Raw genomic sequence first — 17,423 nt, forward strand, 5'->3', positions numbered from 1 at the left:
CAAGGATTCCTCTCATAAATAGAAAAGGAGTAAATGAATCACAATTCTTTTTTTTTTTTTAATTAGACATTTGCAATTAAAAATAACTTATAAATAAAAGATACACAACATACAATATTAAATTATAATATAACGAGACTAATTAAATATTAAAGTGTAGAATAATAGAAATTAATTTATCAAAAGAACTATTGCAATTTGCAAGTTTACTGTTTACTTAATAATATATTCATTTAATAGTCTCAAGTTGCCTAAGAAAGATGGATTCAACACATAATCAATGAATGAATACTAACTAATATAAGATTAATTTTATATAGAGAATCAAATATCATGGATCATGTATAAAATTTAACAAAAACAAATTAACTTTATTATTTTCTTAAGAAATTAATTTTACTTTATTGGGTAAGGTGATATATATTGAGGAAAAGTTGAAATATAATTTCTAATTTTGATTTTGATTTTGATGTTGAGAGAGAGAGAGAGAGAGATTGTTGAGTAGAGAACTGTGTAGATAGAAGGATGAAACAAACAACCCATTTGTTTGGATCAGAACAATTGAAGAAAGAAAAGGAAGGGTGACTCGTTTCACCTAGGGGCATTGTTAAAGAACATATCAAGACATAGGGCGAGAACCTTTCGTTGGTTATGCCCTTTTAGTGTTGGTTCTTTCTTATTTAGATATGGAGATAGATCTGATAAGACTACTCAAGGATATAAATCAAGAAACAAATGTCGAGCATATAATGATGTTGCCCATGTGATCATGTGGGAAGTTTGGTGACTAATATTTACAATCTACCATATGAAAGACTAGCTTACAAAAACTGAAGTCTCAAGCCGTAAGGGGAATTTAATCGTCAATAATGATCCAACACTTCAGTTTTTTTTTTTTTTTTTTTTTTTTAATTTGTGAAATAACTTGAGATTTTAAGTAGGTTTGATTTCTATAAGTTCAAAATATTATGAGCCTTCTTCGGGGAAGAAAAAAGTGCACAACGCACTTATGTTTTTTTTTGCTTCAATGGAACCAATTATAGACCCACAATTTACCTTTTCTAATGGGCACCTTAGGAAATCGCCTAAAATTCCTAGGCCCACGGGCAGCTTTGACACGGAAAGTTTCATGACCAATACAAAATGCAAATGGTTTAGGGGGGAAGTGGGTGCACACAGCCACACACACAATTAGCTATAAATATTGCAAAAAGATGTAACCATAAACATGCAAACATTTTTTCCCCTTATTTCTAAGTTACATATGTATTTGATATGTCTTAAATGTCAACATGTCAAGAATTTTGTAATTTTGTGGCATTGCCTACTCATTTTTATGAGAAGAACCAAGATTCAAATTCCCTTCCTGTTATCATAACCATCAAATTATCAAAATAAAATAAAATAAAATTGTTGTACATATCATCCTACCTTCATCCTTATATCATATAAGGAAAAAAATTATTTAAAAAAGAAAAAAAGTAAGGCAGAGAAAAAAAAAGAAGAGAAAGTGTTCTTGCATACATTGTTCGTTAGAATGATTGTGAGTAAAGATACATTATTCGTTGGAATGATCATAAGTAAAAATCGTTAAGAGTGATTGTGAGTAAAGATACATTGTTCATTGGAAAGATAATGAGTAAAGATAACCCACAAAGTTGTTAGCAGCCTTGAATTTAGCAGTTGTCTTTGCTAGCCTATCTATAAGGCAATTATGAGATTTGCCTCCACGATGGACCATTATGCTTTTGCAATAGAATTTGCAAAGAAGAATAAGAAAACCTAACAACATGATGAATTAAAATTTCAACCAAAACATCCACACACACACTCTTATACTACTTTGTAAAATTCTCGACAATATGCAGGCAGGTAACTGCAAACTACTAAGTATTTGATGGTGTCTAATGAGGTGGAAGAAAGTTGAATACGTAGGTTTTGTGTGAACATGGTTAAAGAAAAGCAATAGTAATAATGGTACAAAGTTTTCACAACCAATTCCCTCCCATAAATGCTCTTATTTTTATTATATATGTCTACTTACCAAATAAAAATTATAGCATTTTATTGATTTTAAGGTCCCTAATAGTCTAATTTTTTTTTTTTTTTTTTTTTTGATAGGTGGTCCCTAATGGTCTAATACACAATACACATAAATAAATAAACAACTCTCCATATGATTCAAGATTAAAACAACCATGATGCCAAATTCAATCAACTTTGGGGTCACATCCGTGTCATAGCCAATGTTGCAGTTCTTGTGCCATTCTGCATACATTGTCCAAAAGCTAACTTGGTCAACATAATTAGCAGTACGATGTAGTAAACTTCCACAAGGAAAGAAACATTAAATTCAGAACCATGGACCACAAAGCGAAGAAATGAAATCATTAAGAGAGAAGGAAAAAGAAAAAAGGCATTTCACTGATTTTTATTCAAGTAGTCCGAGGTACAAGGACCATTGCTACAAAAAGAATAAAGAACCTAAAATGGGAAGCAGCAGAGCTGACCTTACATGAGAGACCAATAGGAATACCCACATTCCTAAAAACAATTAATTGAGTGATAAAAACAAATTTACATCATTCACTGTCAGATCTCTAAATTTTACCATGCAGGAAGGTTCCCCTGCCAAAGACGGAAAAACACCCCGGCCCGAGAACCCCAAGAATCACCACCAGTGCAAGCCTCAATTTGAGGCTTGCACAAAGAATATAAATTTTAATCCTAATCTTGGTTAATTTTTTACTGCTGCTCCCCCGTAATCAATCTTCAGATTATCCGTGTTGTTAGAACCCCATTAGAGAAAATGAAGTTAGCAAAGTCAGGCTCAAGATGATGCTCCTAAGGCAGGCCAACTGGAATTCTTGTCACTCTAGTGATCTAAACTTCAATCCAACCTGCTCTGTCCCTAGATATGACGATGGGCCTCTGACTTTAAGACGCTTTGGCCCAATCTCTATAGGGGGTGGTTCCCTCATGCTCTTTCCCAAATCAAGTTGGTATCTATCCCTTCTGTGTTCTTGTTGTCTACTTATTGCTTCCTCAGTGGCCATCTTCTTATACTTGATGGAAATGGGCATGGAACTTCCTCTTGCAAACCTGTCCCTCAAAGCACTGTCCGGAGCTTCTTTAGAATTATGAGGGAAAATTTTTAAATTTGATTCATCAGTTCTGCAGCAATCAGACGGCATCAATTGCCCACACCTCCCATCAGGTTGGACTTTTTTCAGCCGTTTAAGACCCTATTTAAATTAAGATACCACAGCAGTGAGCAAATTGGCATGATTAAAACAAAATATAAAGCTAGCATAAATAGACATCTGTGATTAAAAATCACAGAAAATATACAAGAATATGGACTTGTAATGGTGTGACAGGATCCAAAAGAAATAGTAACAGTCACAATGAGCAGATGAAATAGTCTTTGAGTCTACTGTTCTGTGCATTAATCAAAATCAAGTATGCAAAAGTGATTTGACACACATTGCCACTGCCCTTAGATAGATTTTAGGAGAAAAGAAACATTTGCAATCAGGCCTTGGCAGAGCCTTACAGAAAGCTAATTAAGAGTCCATGTGATCAGCAACATTACTTATAGGCAACAATGCACATTAAATTAGAAATCAAAGTTTAGAAAGTAGAAACCAAAAAGAAAGCAAATTATCCTAACTGGGGAGGGAAAAAAAAGGAACACGGGCTGTTGCTATAACTTCCTTATACAAATGACACCCAATACACAATGCAGGACATTTTCATACCTAAATGTATTTATTATGCATCTTAGTATACACAGCAAATAGTCACTGAAAGCAACAAAATGCTGTGTTATCATGACACCATAATGAGAGGAATTGGAGCCTCTGCAGTTGGGAAAAACTGGAGAGAGACAGCATTAACAACAAGGGTTTTAGAGATCCAAATAACTCTAGTCCTACCTTTAAAGAAAGAAATGGAGCATGTTTATGAATGAGAAATCCAAAAGAAGTAACAAATGTATAAAATAGGTTTTGAATCTTGGACATAGTTGTCAAAACTAATGCAATTTTGCTTTCACATTGTATTCCAATTGGGTTACTTGAGTAAAAGAGAAAAGGTATTTATATAAGATGTATTAGAAAAAGGCTTATTCCATTGAAATAGAGCTAGAGATCATTATGAGAAACAGGAACAAATACCAATGTCAATAAGCCTTGGCAAGAAGATTCAGATTTCAAAAGGCACCACCATTAAAAAAATTAAAAAAATGTCAAGCTACTTGATGCTCTTGGAAAAGTCAAACAACTAATTGTTAATAAAGCAGAATAACATATAAAAAAAAATACACAGCAACGATATAGCAGGTAAAAGTGTGATGTTACAGTACCTAATGATAAATATTATGACACCCAATGCATACAACAGAAATTAAGACATTTCTAAAACGGACCTGGTGATCAGATTGCTTTGCATGCATGGCATCATTCACATCTCTTTTTTCCACCTTGAGTGAAGAACGGCGTTTAACCCTAAATATCTCCGAATCAGAATCATCACTGTCTTGATCAACAGTAGGCTTTACCCCAAATTTATGAAGATTTCTTGGCAGTGTCAAGCATTCATCACAGGACTGGGAGGATCGAGTAGATTCATATGTGTAGCGTGTAGCTTCTTCAGAAAAATTTGTAGAGCCAGGATTCCCAGAATTAAAGTTAGCATTTCTCTTTACCTGCTTAAGAAAATAAAAATACCGAAAATGAACTTTAATTGCTTCAAAAATCAATTTTAAGTTAATTTACTGCTCACGCAGAAGAAACCACACAAATTGTTAAGCTAACACATAGGTCAGCCACACTTGGCAATCAGAGAGCTAGTTCTTACATTTTTTGGCACAGGTGAGCTCTCAAAAGGGTCTACTGAAGAAGAATTAGTTGACACAGCACCAGAAAGGGAAACTTCAGATGTTTCAGATCTAATACTTTCTTTTCCAAAACTCAACATGGGCTGGCTATCAGCAACACACTCGAGATCTTGCGAGTGATCCTGAGTTGTGACAGAAAGTTCAGGGTTCGCCTCAAACTCTATCTCACAATATGGAGAATATCCATCTTTTTCAGCTTTCTGAAACATATACGAAAGGGGGTATGAATACAAGTTATCACCGCTTCTAGCTTGCCGATGAATCTCCTCTAATATTCCCCCATCCTGCTCAAACTTCTTGGCGGCTGCTTCCATTTCTGAAATATCCTCCCTCAGAAATAAAGTATGATTGGTCCCACACGAGAAGTCAAGAGACTCAATATCTGGGATAGGCAATCAGGAAAGCAATCAGAAAGACAATTTTTTTTCTTTAAAGTCTGTCTGGATGTCTAATAAAAATTGAATTAGTTCACAGTGTTTTGCATATAACTTTTGTAGGGAAATAAAATAATAAATATAATAATAAAGCATATCCATGATAATGAATGGGAAATTCAGAGGAAACATAATAATTATATAAATCTTAAACAAAAGTATGTCATGTTTTCCAAATTTTCATCTAGCTCAATCATAAGTTTCTATCATGACCCCATTCACAAAGATGGATTTGTCCCATAAATGCTTTTAAAAAATTTAGAAGACCCATTCAAAATAAAATATGAGACAACCAGTCTCTAAACAAACATATCAACTTAAAACTGTTGGTCTATGAAGCAGTAAATCAAGAAAAGCATACCATGGCGAAGGCAGACAGGGTGCATGTAACAGTTGCAGCTGATATAAGCTACATAACAATCACGTTTGCAAATGCTGCATAGAATGGTTTCATGAGAAAATGAAGAAAGACCATTGCAAGCCCTTGATTTCATTAGAGACCAGCGGGCACAGTGCTGGAAACGCATCAAATTTACAAAACAGATCTTAATCCAATGATGAGATGAATAATCCAAATCTTCAACTTCTACACTCATAGAGACAATCATTGCTTCTTTGCACAAAAGTTCTTCGTGAGGAAGCAGAGGCACCCTGTTAAGAAGTGCATAGCGTCGGCTAGCTACAGCCCCCAAGGGAAACCAATCACCAATTGCAAAGTTCACAGCCTCACCGCAATTGAAACCTATATTTTCATAACAATATAAGTACATTTCAAAATACTGACAAAATAATCAAGAGAGGGAATCTATTATTATGCTACTTTTAATCTGTGGAATAACCAAACATTCAAAAAAATCTAACCGTGACTAAATCCAGCATGATATGCTCTTGGGAAAGTAATTACGAACTCCCCGGGCTTCTGCACAGCCTTGTAAACAGGGACACCACGTTCCAACAAAATATTTGGCGGAAACAGAGTAGTTTTCCCCAAAAGGACATCAAAAGCTCCATCCTCCCCATCAGTTGATAGAATATCATGAGTATAGACATGCTCCCTGACCACCTTTTCAAAGTCTAAAGCCGCATGACCGGGAATGCCATACCAAGTTTTTGCTGCCCCACAGTGATGATAATTTATACTGCCAAAACACAAAGACAAAGCAAATAAATGAAATATAAATATAATTATATTTCTTAGCATACAGGGCAGAGATGTTGGATCCACTGAAACTATATATATAAAGAAACTCATACCTGTACAAATAATGATCTTCCACATGCCAAGCAAACATACTAAACAGCATTCCAATGTAAAGCATGGGATCAGTTACTCCCTGCAATAAATGCAATTTACGTGGATGAATACAAATTATGTGAATAAGGCAGAATTTTCAAGAAAGTAGAAAATTGATATCTGCATACCGGAATTCCTCTATCCAGAAGACGCAAAACAGACTTGGGCAACCGTGATAGTTTCTGAAAATCACAGAAGAGATATCAATAGAAGACATTACAAAGTCGTCTTGCAAGTATTTCAGTCATCTTAGTGAGGAAAAAGTACCCACTAAAAAAAAAGACCACACTGATTAGTATTAATTCTCTCTTTTCAGTTTTCTACAAACTCCTCTGTTCTATTCTTGACATTAATTTCTCCTTAATTGGCATGAAACAACTCTAACCAGTGATTAAAAGCAATCAAAGACATCAAGTTGCTAAAAACGTACAGAAGTTTAAAAAGCTATGCTCTTCAAGTCAGTTACTAAGGCCATAAACATGTTCTCTTGCTCTTCCTTGAAGTTGTTCATCCTATGGGAATTTCAGAGTGGACTACATCGACAAACAGATTATTATGCCATATAGTCTTAATTGGAGAGGTTTGGACATTTCCTATAAAACAAAGGTCAATGCTCCTAAATATATCGCTTTGAAAAGTACATAGACTAGAAATAAAAACATGAGCACCTAATCATCATTCAAGTCAGAAAATCAGTTTACATGACAAAGGAGAGATATACTAAGCTATTCACAAACTTAGCCAGTTCTAGTTATTCTACAACAATTTCTCTCCTGCTAAAATTAAGCAAAAAAAACCTCTCTTCAAGTACAGAAAGAATAAAGTTATTAGAGAATCAAAACCTTCAAATTCCACTTGCTATTTCCAAGCTGATCAATGGGAGAAGACGAAAAGGCACTACCATCAACATCACATGCATATTCAACAGTTTCTGTCTTTCCACAAGCAATTTCTTGCCAAAATTCTTTTTCCATATATGCAGCAGGAAGACATCCCGAACTACAATATCTACGAGAAAAAACCTTGTTCGCCATTTTCTCGTAATCACGAAAAGTATAATTTCTGAAAAGTTTACACTTACTCAAAACAAGAAGAATAAGCCAGTGAAAATATTATACTCAAATATAGTAAAGGAACTCACCTTCCACTCATGAAAAAGGTGACCCTGTCATCAGAGTCCCACTCAGCAAGACGAAGAGGCTGTACTCTAGTTGTGAACTTGAATCCAGATTTCTCCTTCATCAGTACAACCCCAGCTGGAACAGAAGCACTCAATGGGGAAATAATCTTGCATATACCTGATTTCAGTCAATATAAAAAAGGTAGTGAAGTGTGTCAAAATTCCATTCACGAGAAAAATAAAACATTAAAAGCTTAATGAGAAGCAGCCAGTGCAACCAAAAGAAAAGGTTAAAAAAAAAAAACTATAATTTCCATTAGAAAACACCAGAGATGGCAGGAAAACAAATGCCAAAACATATTTGAATAATAATCTATACTTTATATCTAAGAGTTAATTCAAGAATTGTTGTTATCCCAGATATCCCTGCCTAAGTGCTAATTCTAATGAATTCTAGTATTTTGTAATCGCAACAAACAAGGCACTTTCAAAATGCAAACACAATTAGGAAAATTAAAAAGGAATGTTTGTAAACAAATTAAAAAAAAAGAGTGGGCTTGAATACCCAATTTTAAAATACAACCAAATTTTATATTGAAAAAGAAAATCACTAGTTAACCCACATCCAGAGTGTAATATAGCACTTTCGGAAAAAGGAAGATCTGGCCACTGGGTATTGCTCAAGTGGTAAAATGTGCAGTGAGTCAGGTGTTAGCTTTTTAACTTCAAAATTTAAAAATGAGGGGAAACTGAGAATTAAAATTTTTAACCTGAAATATTCAGCAGCCACTGCTCCCCTACGTGGTATTATTTATAACATTAAGGAGACTAAGAAAGTTATTGTGTCTGTATAAAACTATAATTGGGACAATTATTCAAAATTGACTGAATTGCATGGCTTCTATCCATCTGATTTTCCATATGTTTCTGTAAAACTTCCCCATGGATTCTTCATCATGAGCAGAACTTGATTAAGAGTTATAATTACTAAAACCCATGCTCTCAACATAGAATTCGCTAACAATTTTCAAAAGGTTCCCATCCAAAGATGGAACCAATCTCTTGCATAGTAATGTGAACAAGGTGATAAGTTTCCGGCAATCAGCAAGCATTGAAAAATGAGTAAAGCCAATCATACCAATACTCTGAAAGCTCAAGGCCTTCAGAGTGGATGCCCATGTACATACTTAAGCTGCAGAGTAAAGTTCAATATAGGCAGATAATTAAGTACATACTAAGTTGAGTTTTAACTCCAAAAGACCCTATAAAAACTAAACCAGCTAACCTCCACATCCTGCATGCTACAACCTAATCAATTTGGAAATTACAAGTGGGAGACCAAAACTCATTCTAGAAAACTTTAAACTCACTCTGGAATAGGTTACTTTACCAATGAAATAATATATGAAAAAGAAAAAATATTTACTTTAAATTACTACTGAATCAAAATAATACATCTCAAGGCCTAAATATGATATATTTTGGGTTAACATGACCACATATAGCATTGTTTATTACACAGAGCTCTTCCAAAAACATAAAGCACCACTGTAAATGGAGCATCTGTCGGTTTGCATTTGAGTCTATGACCACATGTGGTGTATCAAACTCAAAAAGCTCAATTTATGGCAATAGTAATTTCAAAATATTAAAACAAAATCCGCACAACAAGCTTGATTCAATACAGAACAAATAATTAAAGGGAAAGTTACCATGTTTTGAAGCTTCTGGAGCTATCTTCTGCAAAAATACAAAAGGATCCTCAAACTCCTCCTTTGTAGGAGTATATACAGGACACTCTGGAATTTTCTCAGTCCATTCTAGATCACTTGTATCAAATTTGTCCACCTTGCGCTTTGAAAAGACATCTGCATTACCATGTAGCCTCACACCACATGATGAGGAAGCTCTCAAAGCATCTCCACCACTCCTAGTCATCGTGTTCATGACGCTCACAGTCTCAGCGACAGATTCTGATTTCATTCGCTGAAGCCTTTTACGCTTCAGAAATTCCAACCCATTTTGTGCCTCTTTTGACAAACGAACCCTTCCTTCTACCTGTCAGAAGTAAAAATAAAGTAAAGCACTCAAATCAGGAATGACCTAACAAAGATCAGGTCCTAATTAACCAATAACCCATAAATGTTATTAGCATTCAAATATGCACTAATTGCACTTAAATTACATGATGAAGACGAAATATACTGTTATTGTTGTTCAAAAAACTACAACCATAGCAAGGGCTAACCCTGTCGCTAATAGCCAGTGGATCAGCACACTCAAATTGAATTCTGGGTAGAAAATCTTTCCTCCGAGCAAAAATAGGTAGGTTGTGGAATTCAAATAAAGCATTCATAGATTGCACCCAAAACAAAATGTGACAAGAGTATCCACATTTATCTTTATCAACCAAAATGTGGAAACTGCTTCAAGAATATACACTAAGCTTTCATCAAATTAGTCCCCAGGTAATGAATCTAACTAAGACCCCAAACTAAAATATAATCTCTAATCCATCAATTCATATCATCATCAAAAAATTATCAAACTTCCGCTGCAAAATATGCTTTTTCATTCAAAAATCTACGAACCAGAAGGAAGTAGACACTCATATATGGGTCTTTGATGGCGATCAAAATGGAATCAATAAAATATTCAGGACGTATTAATCATATTCACACTTGCATTCAATCAAAAACTAGAAGTATTAGAGAGTCAAAGATTCACACGAACTAATCAATGCGCAGCCAGAATCAAAAAATTAGTACACCAATCCCTCTAGGAATTAGCAAATTGACCTATAAAGACTCCTTCCAGTCCAAACATTTTTCAACGGCAACTATCAATCTTATCCATACATAGTCAAATATTCAGCAGTCTCGTTTGAAACCATCAACACGTCTCTTTTAGCTTTGTGATTACATGAAATATGAAGCCCCAAAAAATTTCTTTTTTTTAAAAAAAAAAATTTTAATCCTATAAAAATGACACCCCAATAAAACATAATTAGAAAAAGAAAATTTGAAAACTAATTTTTTTAAAATAATAAAATAAAAATAGTAAAACCAATTTAGAAACCGTTTACTTCCCAAAAAATCATAAATAGAAATAAATTTCAGTATTTACACTTTATTACTAAAATTGTATAAATAGAAAGAAAATCTAGAGGGAGAAATTTTTAACTCATATTTTTCCCAAAAAAAAAAAAAAAAAACTTCTCAGAAATGCATCATATAAGCTTGATTCATAGCAAAAACAAATCCAATAAAAATTGTAAAATGATAATTATAAAAGGAAAATTATGAAAGTGTTTCAGAACAAACAATGTCCAAGATCTAAACCATGAAAAAGAAGAAAACGAATTCACAAAAAGTTTGAACCGGAAATTCAGAAAATGAAAATTATATATGAGAGAGGAGAAAAAAAAAAAACAAAAAAACACGAAGCACGTACCATCTCATTCCGAAATCCTTCTCTATAGTCCTCCGTCTCGGTTAGCTTCACCGAACAACAACAGAAACGCGAAAACAGCCTCAAAACCGAATCCAAATCCCGAAAACAAACCCTAGATCACGATCCTTGCCTTTGAAAAATCAACACGAAGCCTTCCACGCCAACCAGGGCCGCCACATTCTCACGAAACGCCACGAGCGAGGCCGGACCGAGTCAAACTCGGAGATCCGAAGCGTTCTGGGCTTCGATTCGCGGGAAACTGAAAAGGAAATCCGAAGAGGTCAATGAGAGAGAGGCGTGCGGTTTTCCGGCTAGACGGAGACTTTTTCTCGCCGGTGAATGAGCGGTTTTCCGGCGAGGGAACGAGGTTTTCCGGAGCCGGTGAGAGAGAGAGAAAGAGGGAAAAAGAGAGAGAGAGAGTTGAGAAAACCGAAAAAGAGGTAGGAGAGGATAATTGAAAGCTTTATACTCCAAAATATTGACGCTTTAATGTGGCAAAAACAAATTTTTTTTGTGTTTTAAAAGTATTTAAATAAAAAAAGAGTTATTATTGATATTAATAAATTAAAAGGTAAAGAAGTGTGAAGAAAAGTGGTGGTTGTTAGGTGGTTCAACCAAACGCTATGCCGTCCAAAACGCGTTTTTATATCTACTCACGAACGTTTCGCTGGTTTTGGAAGCTGTCATTCTTTATTTTTTACTTTACCATATTACCCCCGTAATAATTAAATATTTTCTAGCCCAAATGCAAAAAATAAACCCATGGTTTTGGTAAGTTGCAACCCAATTAATGTGGTGTCATATTTGTATTTATCTTTTTGACATAAAATTTTATATTTATTTTTAAAAATCATCAATTAGTTGAATTACAATACTCTTAACATAAATTAGTGAAGTTTAATCCGTCCTAATTTTATTAATTATTTTTTACATGAAATGGTCATGTAATGTGTATGTGCTCATTCTGTAAAAAAAAAAAAAAATCACAAAAACGTGACAATCTTTTTTCTATTATAATAGTTACATAATAGGTGACTAATTTCGGTCAATTAATGAAATTGAGATAGAAGGATTAGTGTCCATTTAAGAATTTTAAAAACTAAAAGTTAGATTATTTATTAACAAAAAAAAACTTTAAAAAAAGTAATAAACTCACAAACAATACAAAAATAAAAAAATAAAAAAGGTAACTGTGGGAGGACTTTCGTCTCGGCCCCCAATCAAGTATTGTTCGCTTCGGGAAGGGTAAGGATCGACCTACGTCCCACCCGCAAAAATTTGCTCAATTCCACACTGAGGAGAGACGTCTTCCACCCTTACCTTATAAGTCTTTGGCTTAAGGAAGGATGTACCGTAGTGTGTGTCAGCGAACAATACTTAATTGGGGGCCGAGACGAAAGTCTTCTCACAAAAAGTCACACACACTACGATACACACTTCCTTAGGCCAAAGGCTTTATAAGGTAAGGTGGGAGGCGTCGCTCCCCGAAGTGGAATTGAGCAAATTCGTGCAATGTCTAGTGGTTAGTTGCAAACTAATTTATACAAGTTAAATTTTTTATTTTTAGTAATTTGTGAGGTTTAATATTTGTCCAAAATAAACTGTACATCTTAATTTTGTTGATTATTTTTTTACATATCACTTACAATATTCTATCAATTATAATTAAGGAATTTTAGATGAAAAGACCAATTTTGACAAGTCCTCATGGGTTAATAAAACAAAATTAATAAAAATGATCAATTTGCAACTTATCTTGTTTTCAATATTTTCTCAAAAGATAAATGGTTTTAATTGATTTACTGAGGGTATAAGCGTCAATAAATTTGACGGTATTCCCGATGAGTTCTGGAGCTTCTTGGTTTCTATTGTGGTCAGAGAGAGGGAAAGTGGCAGGAAAGACGGAAGTATCACGTGTGGTAAATAGAGAGTAACCTTGTACAGAACAAGAAGATCTGACCGTTGATTTTTTCCATCAGTGACTTTGAACGGTCAAAAGCAGACTAACCTAGTTGATCCCAAATCTATATGCGCTTGTACTTTACCCGTTGAAACTGCCGATCTGTACAGGATTTGTTTCACCTACCTTCCAGTTAGTTAGTCTTGGGTAGACGAAAAGACAAGTTTGTCCTAGTCAGTTTGTTACTTTACGCTAAAAACCAAGGGGCATTGTAGACTTTGCGACAAGGAAGGAAGGCACCGAAGAATTCAGTTTCGTAATGTGAGTGAACTACTACTAGACTACACCATTTTATGCGTGTGCGAGATAGAGAGAGAACATGAACTCGACACGTGGCGAGAACTCTGCAAAGAAAGTACACGTGTCAGGCGAATAAAGCTACCGAGGGGTTTCAGGAGCTTTTTCTATGTTACTGTGGGTGCGGCGTGTTGTGCCAGAACGGAAATAGCTGGCGGTTACAGCAGGTTTCACGCTCCCATATGACCAGCCTTTCCCATTCACGAGAACCACCACCACCACCCCTCCCCCCTACGCTATTTCCTAAACAATATTACTCAAAATTATGGTTTTTCCATTTATTTATGGGTGTAGAATTAGGTTCAATGTTCGGTAATACTAGACTCGTTGAAATGATGATATATATTTATTTTTAGATACGTGTCACCTTCTAACTGAGTCTAATACACTAGATGAATTTAGTGATTTTAGGTCAATTGGGTTTATTTTCTTTATTTGAGTATGACTTATTTTTTAGATTATTTTTTAAAAATTTATTTTCATTAGCTTTTTGCAAAAATATAAAATAAAAAGCCAAAAATTAGCTAATTTTTAAATTTTATATTATTTGAAATAAAATTAAGACAAAAAATAATGCAACTTGTGCTTATAACAACATCATGATCATATTCCTTTAAGAATCTAATAGTGTAATTACTTAGTATAGATGAGAAGGTAAACTCTAGATAATAGATAGATAAATGTTCATGAATCTAATAATTTAATTACTTAGTATGTATGAGACAGTGAACTCTAGAGAATAAATACATAAATAACAAAATTTAGATACAATACTTTAGATACGTTGTTTCTTAAAATTTTTCTTTAAAATTTAGCTACATGATTTTTTTTCATAAAATTGAAGTATATTTTTGGTCAAGTAACTGACTAACGGCATGGTTGAATTAAAAAAAAAAAAAAAATGAATCTAAGAAATAGCATTCAGTTGCTGTACATCAATTTTGTCATAAATGTCCATGAAAAGAGAGAATAGACACAAATATTAAAAAAAGTAATTTCTCAACAACAAAAAAAGTATTAAAAAAAAGTACAAAACCACCGGCGGTCACCGGTTGCCTGTTTAGATTAGGGTTTCTCACTCCTAATCCTATTGGCTGGTTGCACTTTTTAGCTTTTGCAGTTAGCTACGCGGAAGTTGGGCTAATGATTAGTTTTCCACAGTCAGCGAAAGCGAAAACGGAAGGGCTTTGAATCTTAAGAAAAGTATGCGTGTAAATAGGAGGATTTACATTTACATAGGACTCTTTGGCGGCTTGGCTCTTTAAAGCTAAGTCAACCTTCCAAACTGTTCTCCAAGCTTCGCTTCACAACTCGGCTCCACTTTAGCCAGCTTCCCCTTCTTTCTATTTTTCAGGAAAACAAATTCAATTCACAACTTGCTATCTAGTATCTATTGTGATTTGTGCCTGACAAAAAAAAAAAAAAAACTAATGGGTGTGGTGTGGATCACTCACAATTAATTGACTTTAACAAATTGTAAAATATTTAATTTCATATTCAACTAATATTTCAAATTTTTTTAATGTAAATCATTTTTTTCTTTTGAGATAATTTTTTTATGTAAACAATATTAATATATCAAGTTGTGACTAAATTGGATTTTTTATTTAATAGTTGTGGATGATGAAATTTAAACTTTAAATGTTTCTTTTGAAAATAATCATTAACAAATTGAATTGTAAAATTGAGTATCTTTAATGGTTAAATTTCGAAATAGGGTACGAAAATAAGGGTTTACTTTTTCAGTTTTTTTTTGGTGGCAGGAAGTGACAAAACATCCCTTTTTATTTTTTAATATTTGAAGTAAATGTTGCGTGTGGCAATAAAAATGAGCCACTGACCCTTTCCTTTGCTAAAAAGAGAAAGGGTTGTGTTAATTGGTAGAAACTATTTTGACTTTTTTTTTTGGACAGTTTTTTGCCTTTTTTGTAGTTTTATGTCAATTTTTTTTCAGTTTTATAAACTATGGGGTCGGCTTCATAGAAAGAAAAAAATATATTAAAATAGACTGTGAGATTATTTTTATGTCTTTTTTTTAGAGGCATCAAATTTTTATTAATGTAAGCCTACAAAATCAACTTGTAAAGCAAAATGCAATTGTGGTGAAACTTCTTCCATCTACACTAAAAAATCTAGAATGCCAATAACATATTAGTCAAATTATGAGCTACAGAGTTACCTTATCTCTTTGTATAAGAGAAAGCAATTGATCAAAATGTTGAGACAAAACCTTCACATCCTTGACTAACAAACCAAATGGAGCCAAAGAACAGTCATCATCCACCAGAGCTTTAAAAACAACCAACGAGTCTCCCTCTAAGATAGCTCGCCAAATGCTAATTTATGAGGCAAAAGAGAGGGCCATTGCAGCTATCATATCTAATTTTTGTATTAAATGAGATTCATATTAATCCAACCTTAATGAGCATCACATGATTATCATTTTCAAAAAATTAAAAAAATAATAATAAATAAAATATTAAAAAATATTTATTAAAAAAAAAAAAAAGAATCAAGAAGACAATAACCCTTTTCCTTACTTTGCGTGTACTTTTATAAGGATGGGATACTCGCTTTAGAAGGGGGGCACTTTGGGGTGTACAGTACAGGCTATATTAGTATGCAGTATTTATCAAGCAAGAGAGTAGAGGGGGATTAATGAAGGTTCTGTTTTTGGAAAGTTCTCGAATTGACCAAAATGCCTGATGAACAGTGCGTATTCACTTCAATACCCTTTCCCTTTTGGTGTATATGCTACATGTTTGGAATTCGGATTACAGCAAAAAAAAATTAATAATAATAACAAAAGTCCTTTTCTTTGGACCACTTGGGAAGGGAAAACCAGCTTTTTTTAGTTAGTTGTAAAAAGTAAAAACTAGGAAAAGAGATCCAATGCTTTGATTCTGCATGCTTGGCTCATTTTTAATCACTAATGCCTTTTACTTTTACAGAATAAATTCCCTCTTCTTGTGGCCTCAAATATAAAGAAACTAATTAATAATTTCAATTTTTTTATATATAATAATCAATTAACAGTTTTATAACTTTTTTTCTTTTTTCTTTTTGATAGGAACATTTTAATAACTTTGATTGCCTCTAATGTTTGTTTATCATTTTATAGCTCCTAAAACATTGACTTCTTTTTTTTCAATGTTGACTTTCTTCCTAATTATATAATGTGGGTTATATATTGACTATTGTTTTTTAAATTATATGTTGGAGAGTGAGAGTTTTTTTTTTGGAAGGCGTTGGAGAGAGAGTTAGATGTGTTTCTTTTATTTTATTTTAGGGAGATGACATGAAGGATAAACTCTAATTGAGTAGTAAATATAGATATACAACTTTATCCAAAATGTTAAAACTATGAGTTTTTATCAAATTATGTTATACTAGACTCATCAAACACGTTTTGTGCGTGCAATAATGCTCTTTTTTATTTATTTATTTTTTTGGTTTAGTGTTATAATACTTAAAAGTAATAGATAAATAAGCATGTGTGTTTATTATTATTTTTTAAAGATGAAGGTAAGGTAACGTGAAATAATTTATAAAAATGAAATAGAGAACTGTAAAAAGTTGAAACCCAATTGGACATCTGAATTTATTGATTGGTATAAGAATTGTGATAAGTAAAATTTTTTGAAATTTGAACAAAAGAAAGATGATATACGTTAGTGTAAATGGATGAAGATTTGTGATAACTATATAAAATTTAGATAACAAAAATTTTGAAATGTAATAAAGAATTTAAAAAAAAAAAAAAAAAAACCCATAGAAATATCGGGATAAGAATAAGTAGCTTTTACTTTCTACGTGAGGTAGTTTTTTTTTTTTTTTTTTTGAAGCAGTAATTTTGTATTTTTTTCATGAAGATAATTGAAGTATTTGAATTCATATAGATAACAAATATAGATAGGAATCAAACATTGAATACAAATTGATGATGAGAATAACGGTTTTTATTT

At 33.2% G+C, this 17,423-nt stretch overlaps 1 protein-coding gene across 2 annotated transcripts; it reads right to left on the reverse strand.

Annotated features, from left to right (window-relative positions):
• Positions 1–2,405: 2,405 nt before the first annotated feature.
• Positions 2,406–11,692, reverse strand: LOC126707993 (lysine-specific demethylase JMJ13). Of its 2 annotated transcripts, none has more exons than XM_050407781.1 (11): positions 11,202–11,692; positions 9,461–9,806; positions 7,770–7,926; positions 7,471–7,690; positions 6,757–6,810; positions 6,589–6,668; positions 6,196–6,473; positions 5,696–6,076; positions 4,861–5,282; positions 4,430–4,711; positions 2,406–3,245 (listed from the first exon to the last, which is right to left on the reverse strand). In XM_050407781.1, the coding sequence occupies exons 1-11, from the start codon at positions 11,202–11,204 to the stop codon at positions 2,871–2,873; spliced, it is 2,598 nt and encodes an 865-aa protein (XP_050263738.1). In that variant the 5' UTR covers positions 11,205–11,692; the 3' UTR covers positions 2,406–2,870. The 2 variants fall into 2 exon arrangements, with proteins under 2 accessions (XP_050263738.1, XP_050263739.1); XM_050407782.1 differs by having other exon boundaries at positions 4,430–4,708; positions 11,202–11,690.
• Positions 11,693–17,423: the final 5,731 nt, after the last annotated feature.

The sequence above is a fragment of the Quercus robur genome, chromosome 12 (assembly GCF_932294415.1).
Source record: "Quercus robur chromosome 12, dhQueRobu3.1, whole genome shotgun sequence".
NCBI lineage: Eukaryota > Viridiplantae > Streptophyta > Magnoliopsida > Fagales > Fagaceae > Quercus > Quercus robur.

Excerpts from the sequence above, each read along its gene's own strand:
- LOC126707993 (XM_050407781.1), bottom strand. Across the intron at positions 6,811-7,470 it reads ATAGCAAGTGGAATTTGAAG|AAACTATCACGGTTGCCCAA; the intron begins GTTTTGATTCTC and ends TGTGATTTTCAG. Across the intron at positions 6,474-6,588 it reads GAAGATCATTATTTGTACAG|TATAAATTATCATCACTGTG; the intron begins GTATGAGTTTCT and ends GTGTTTTGGCAG.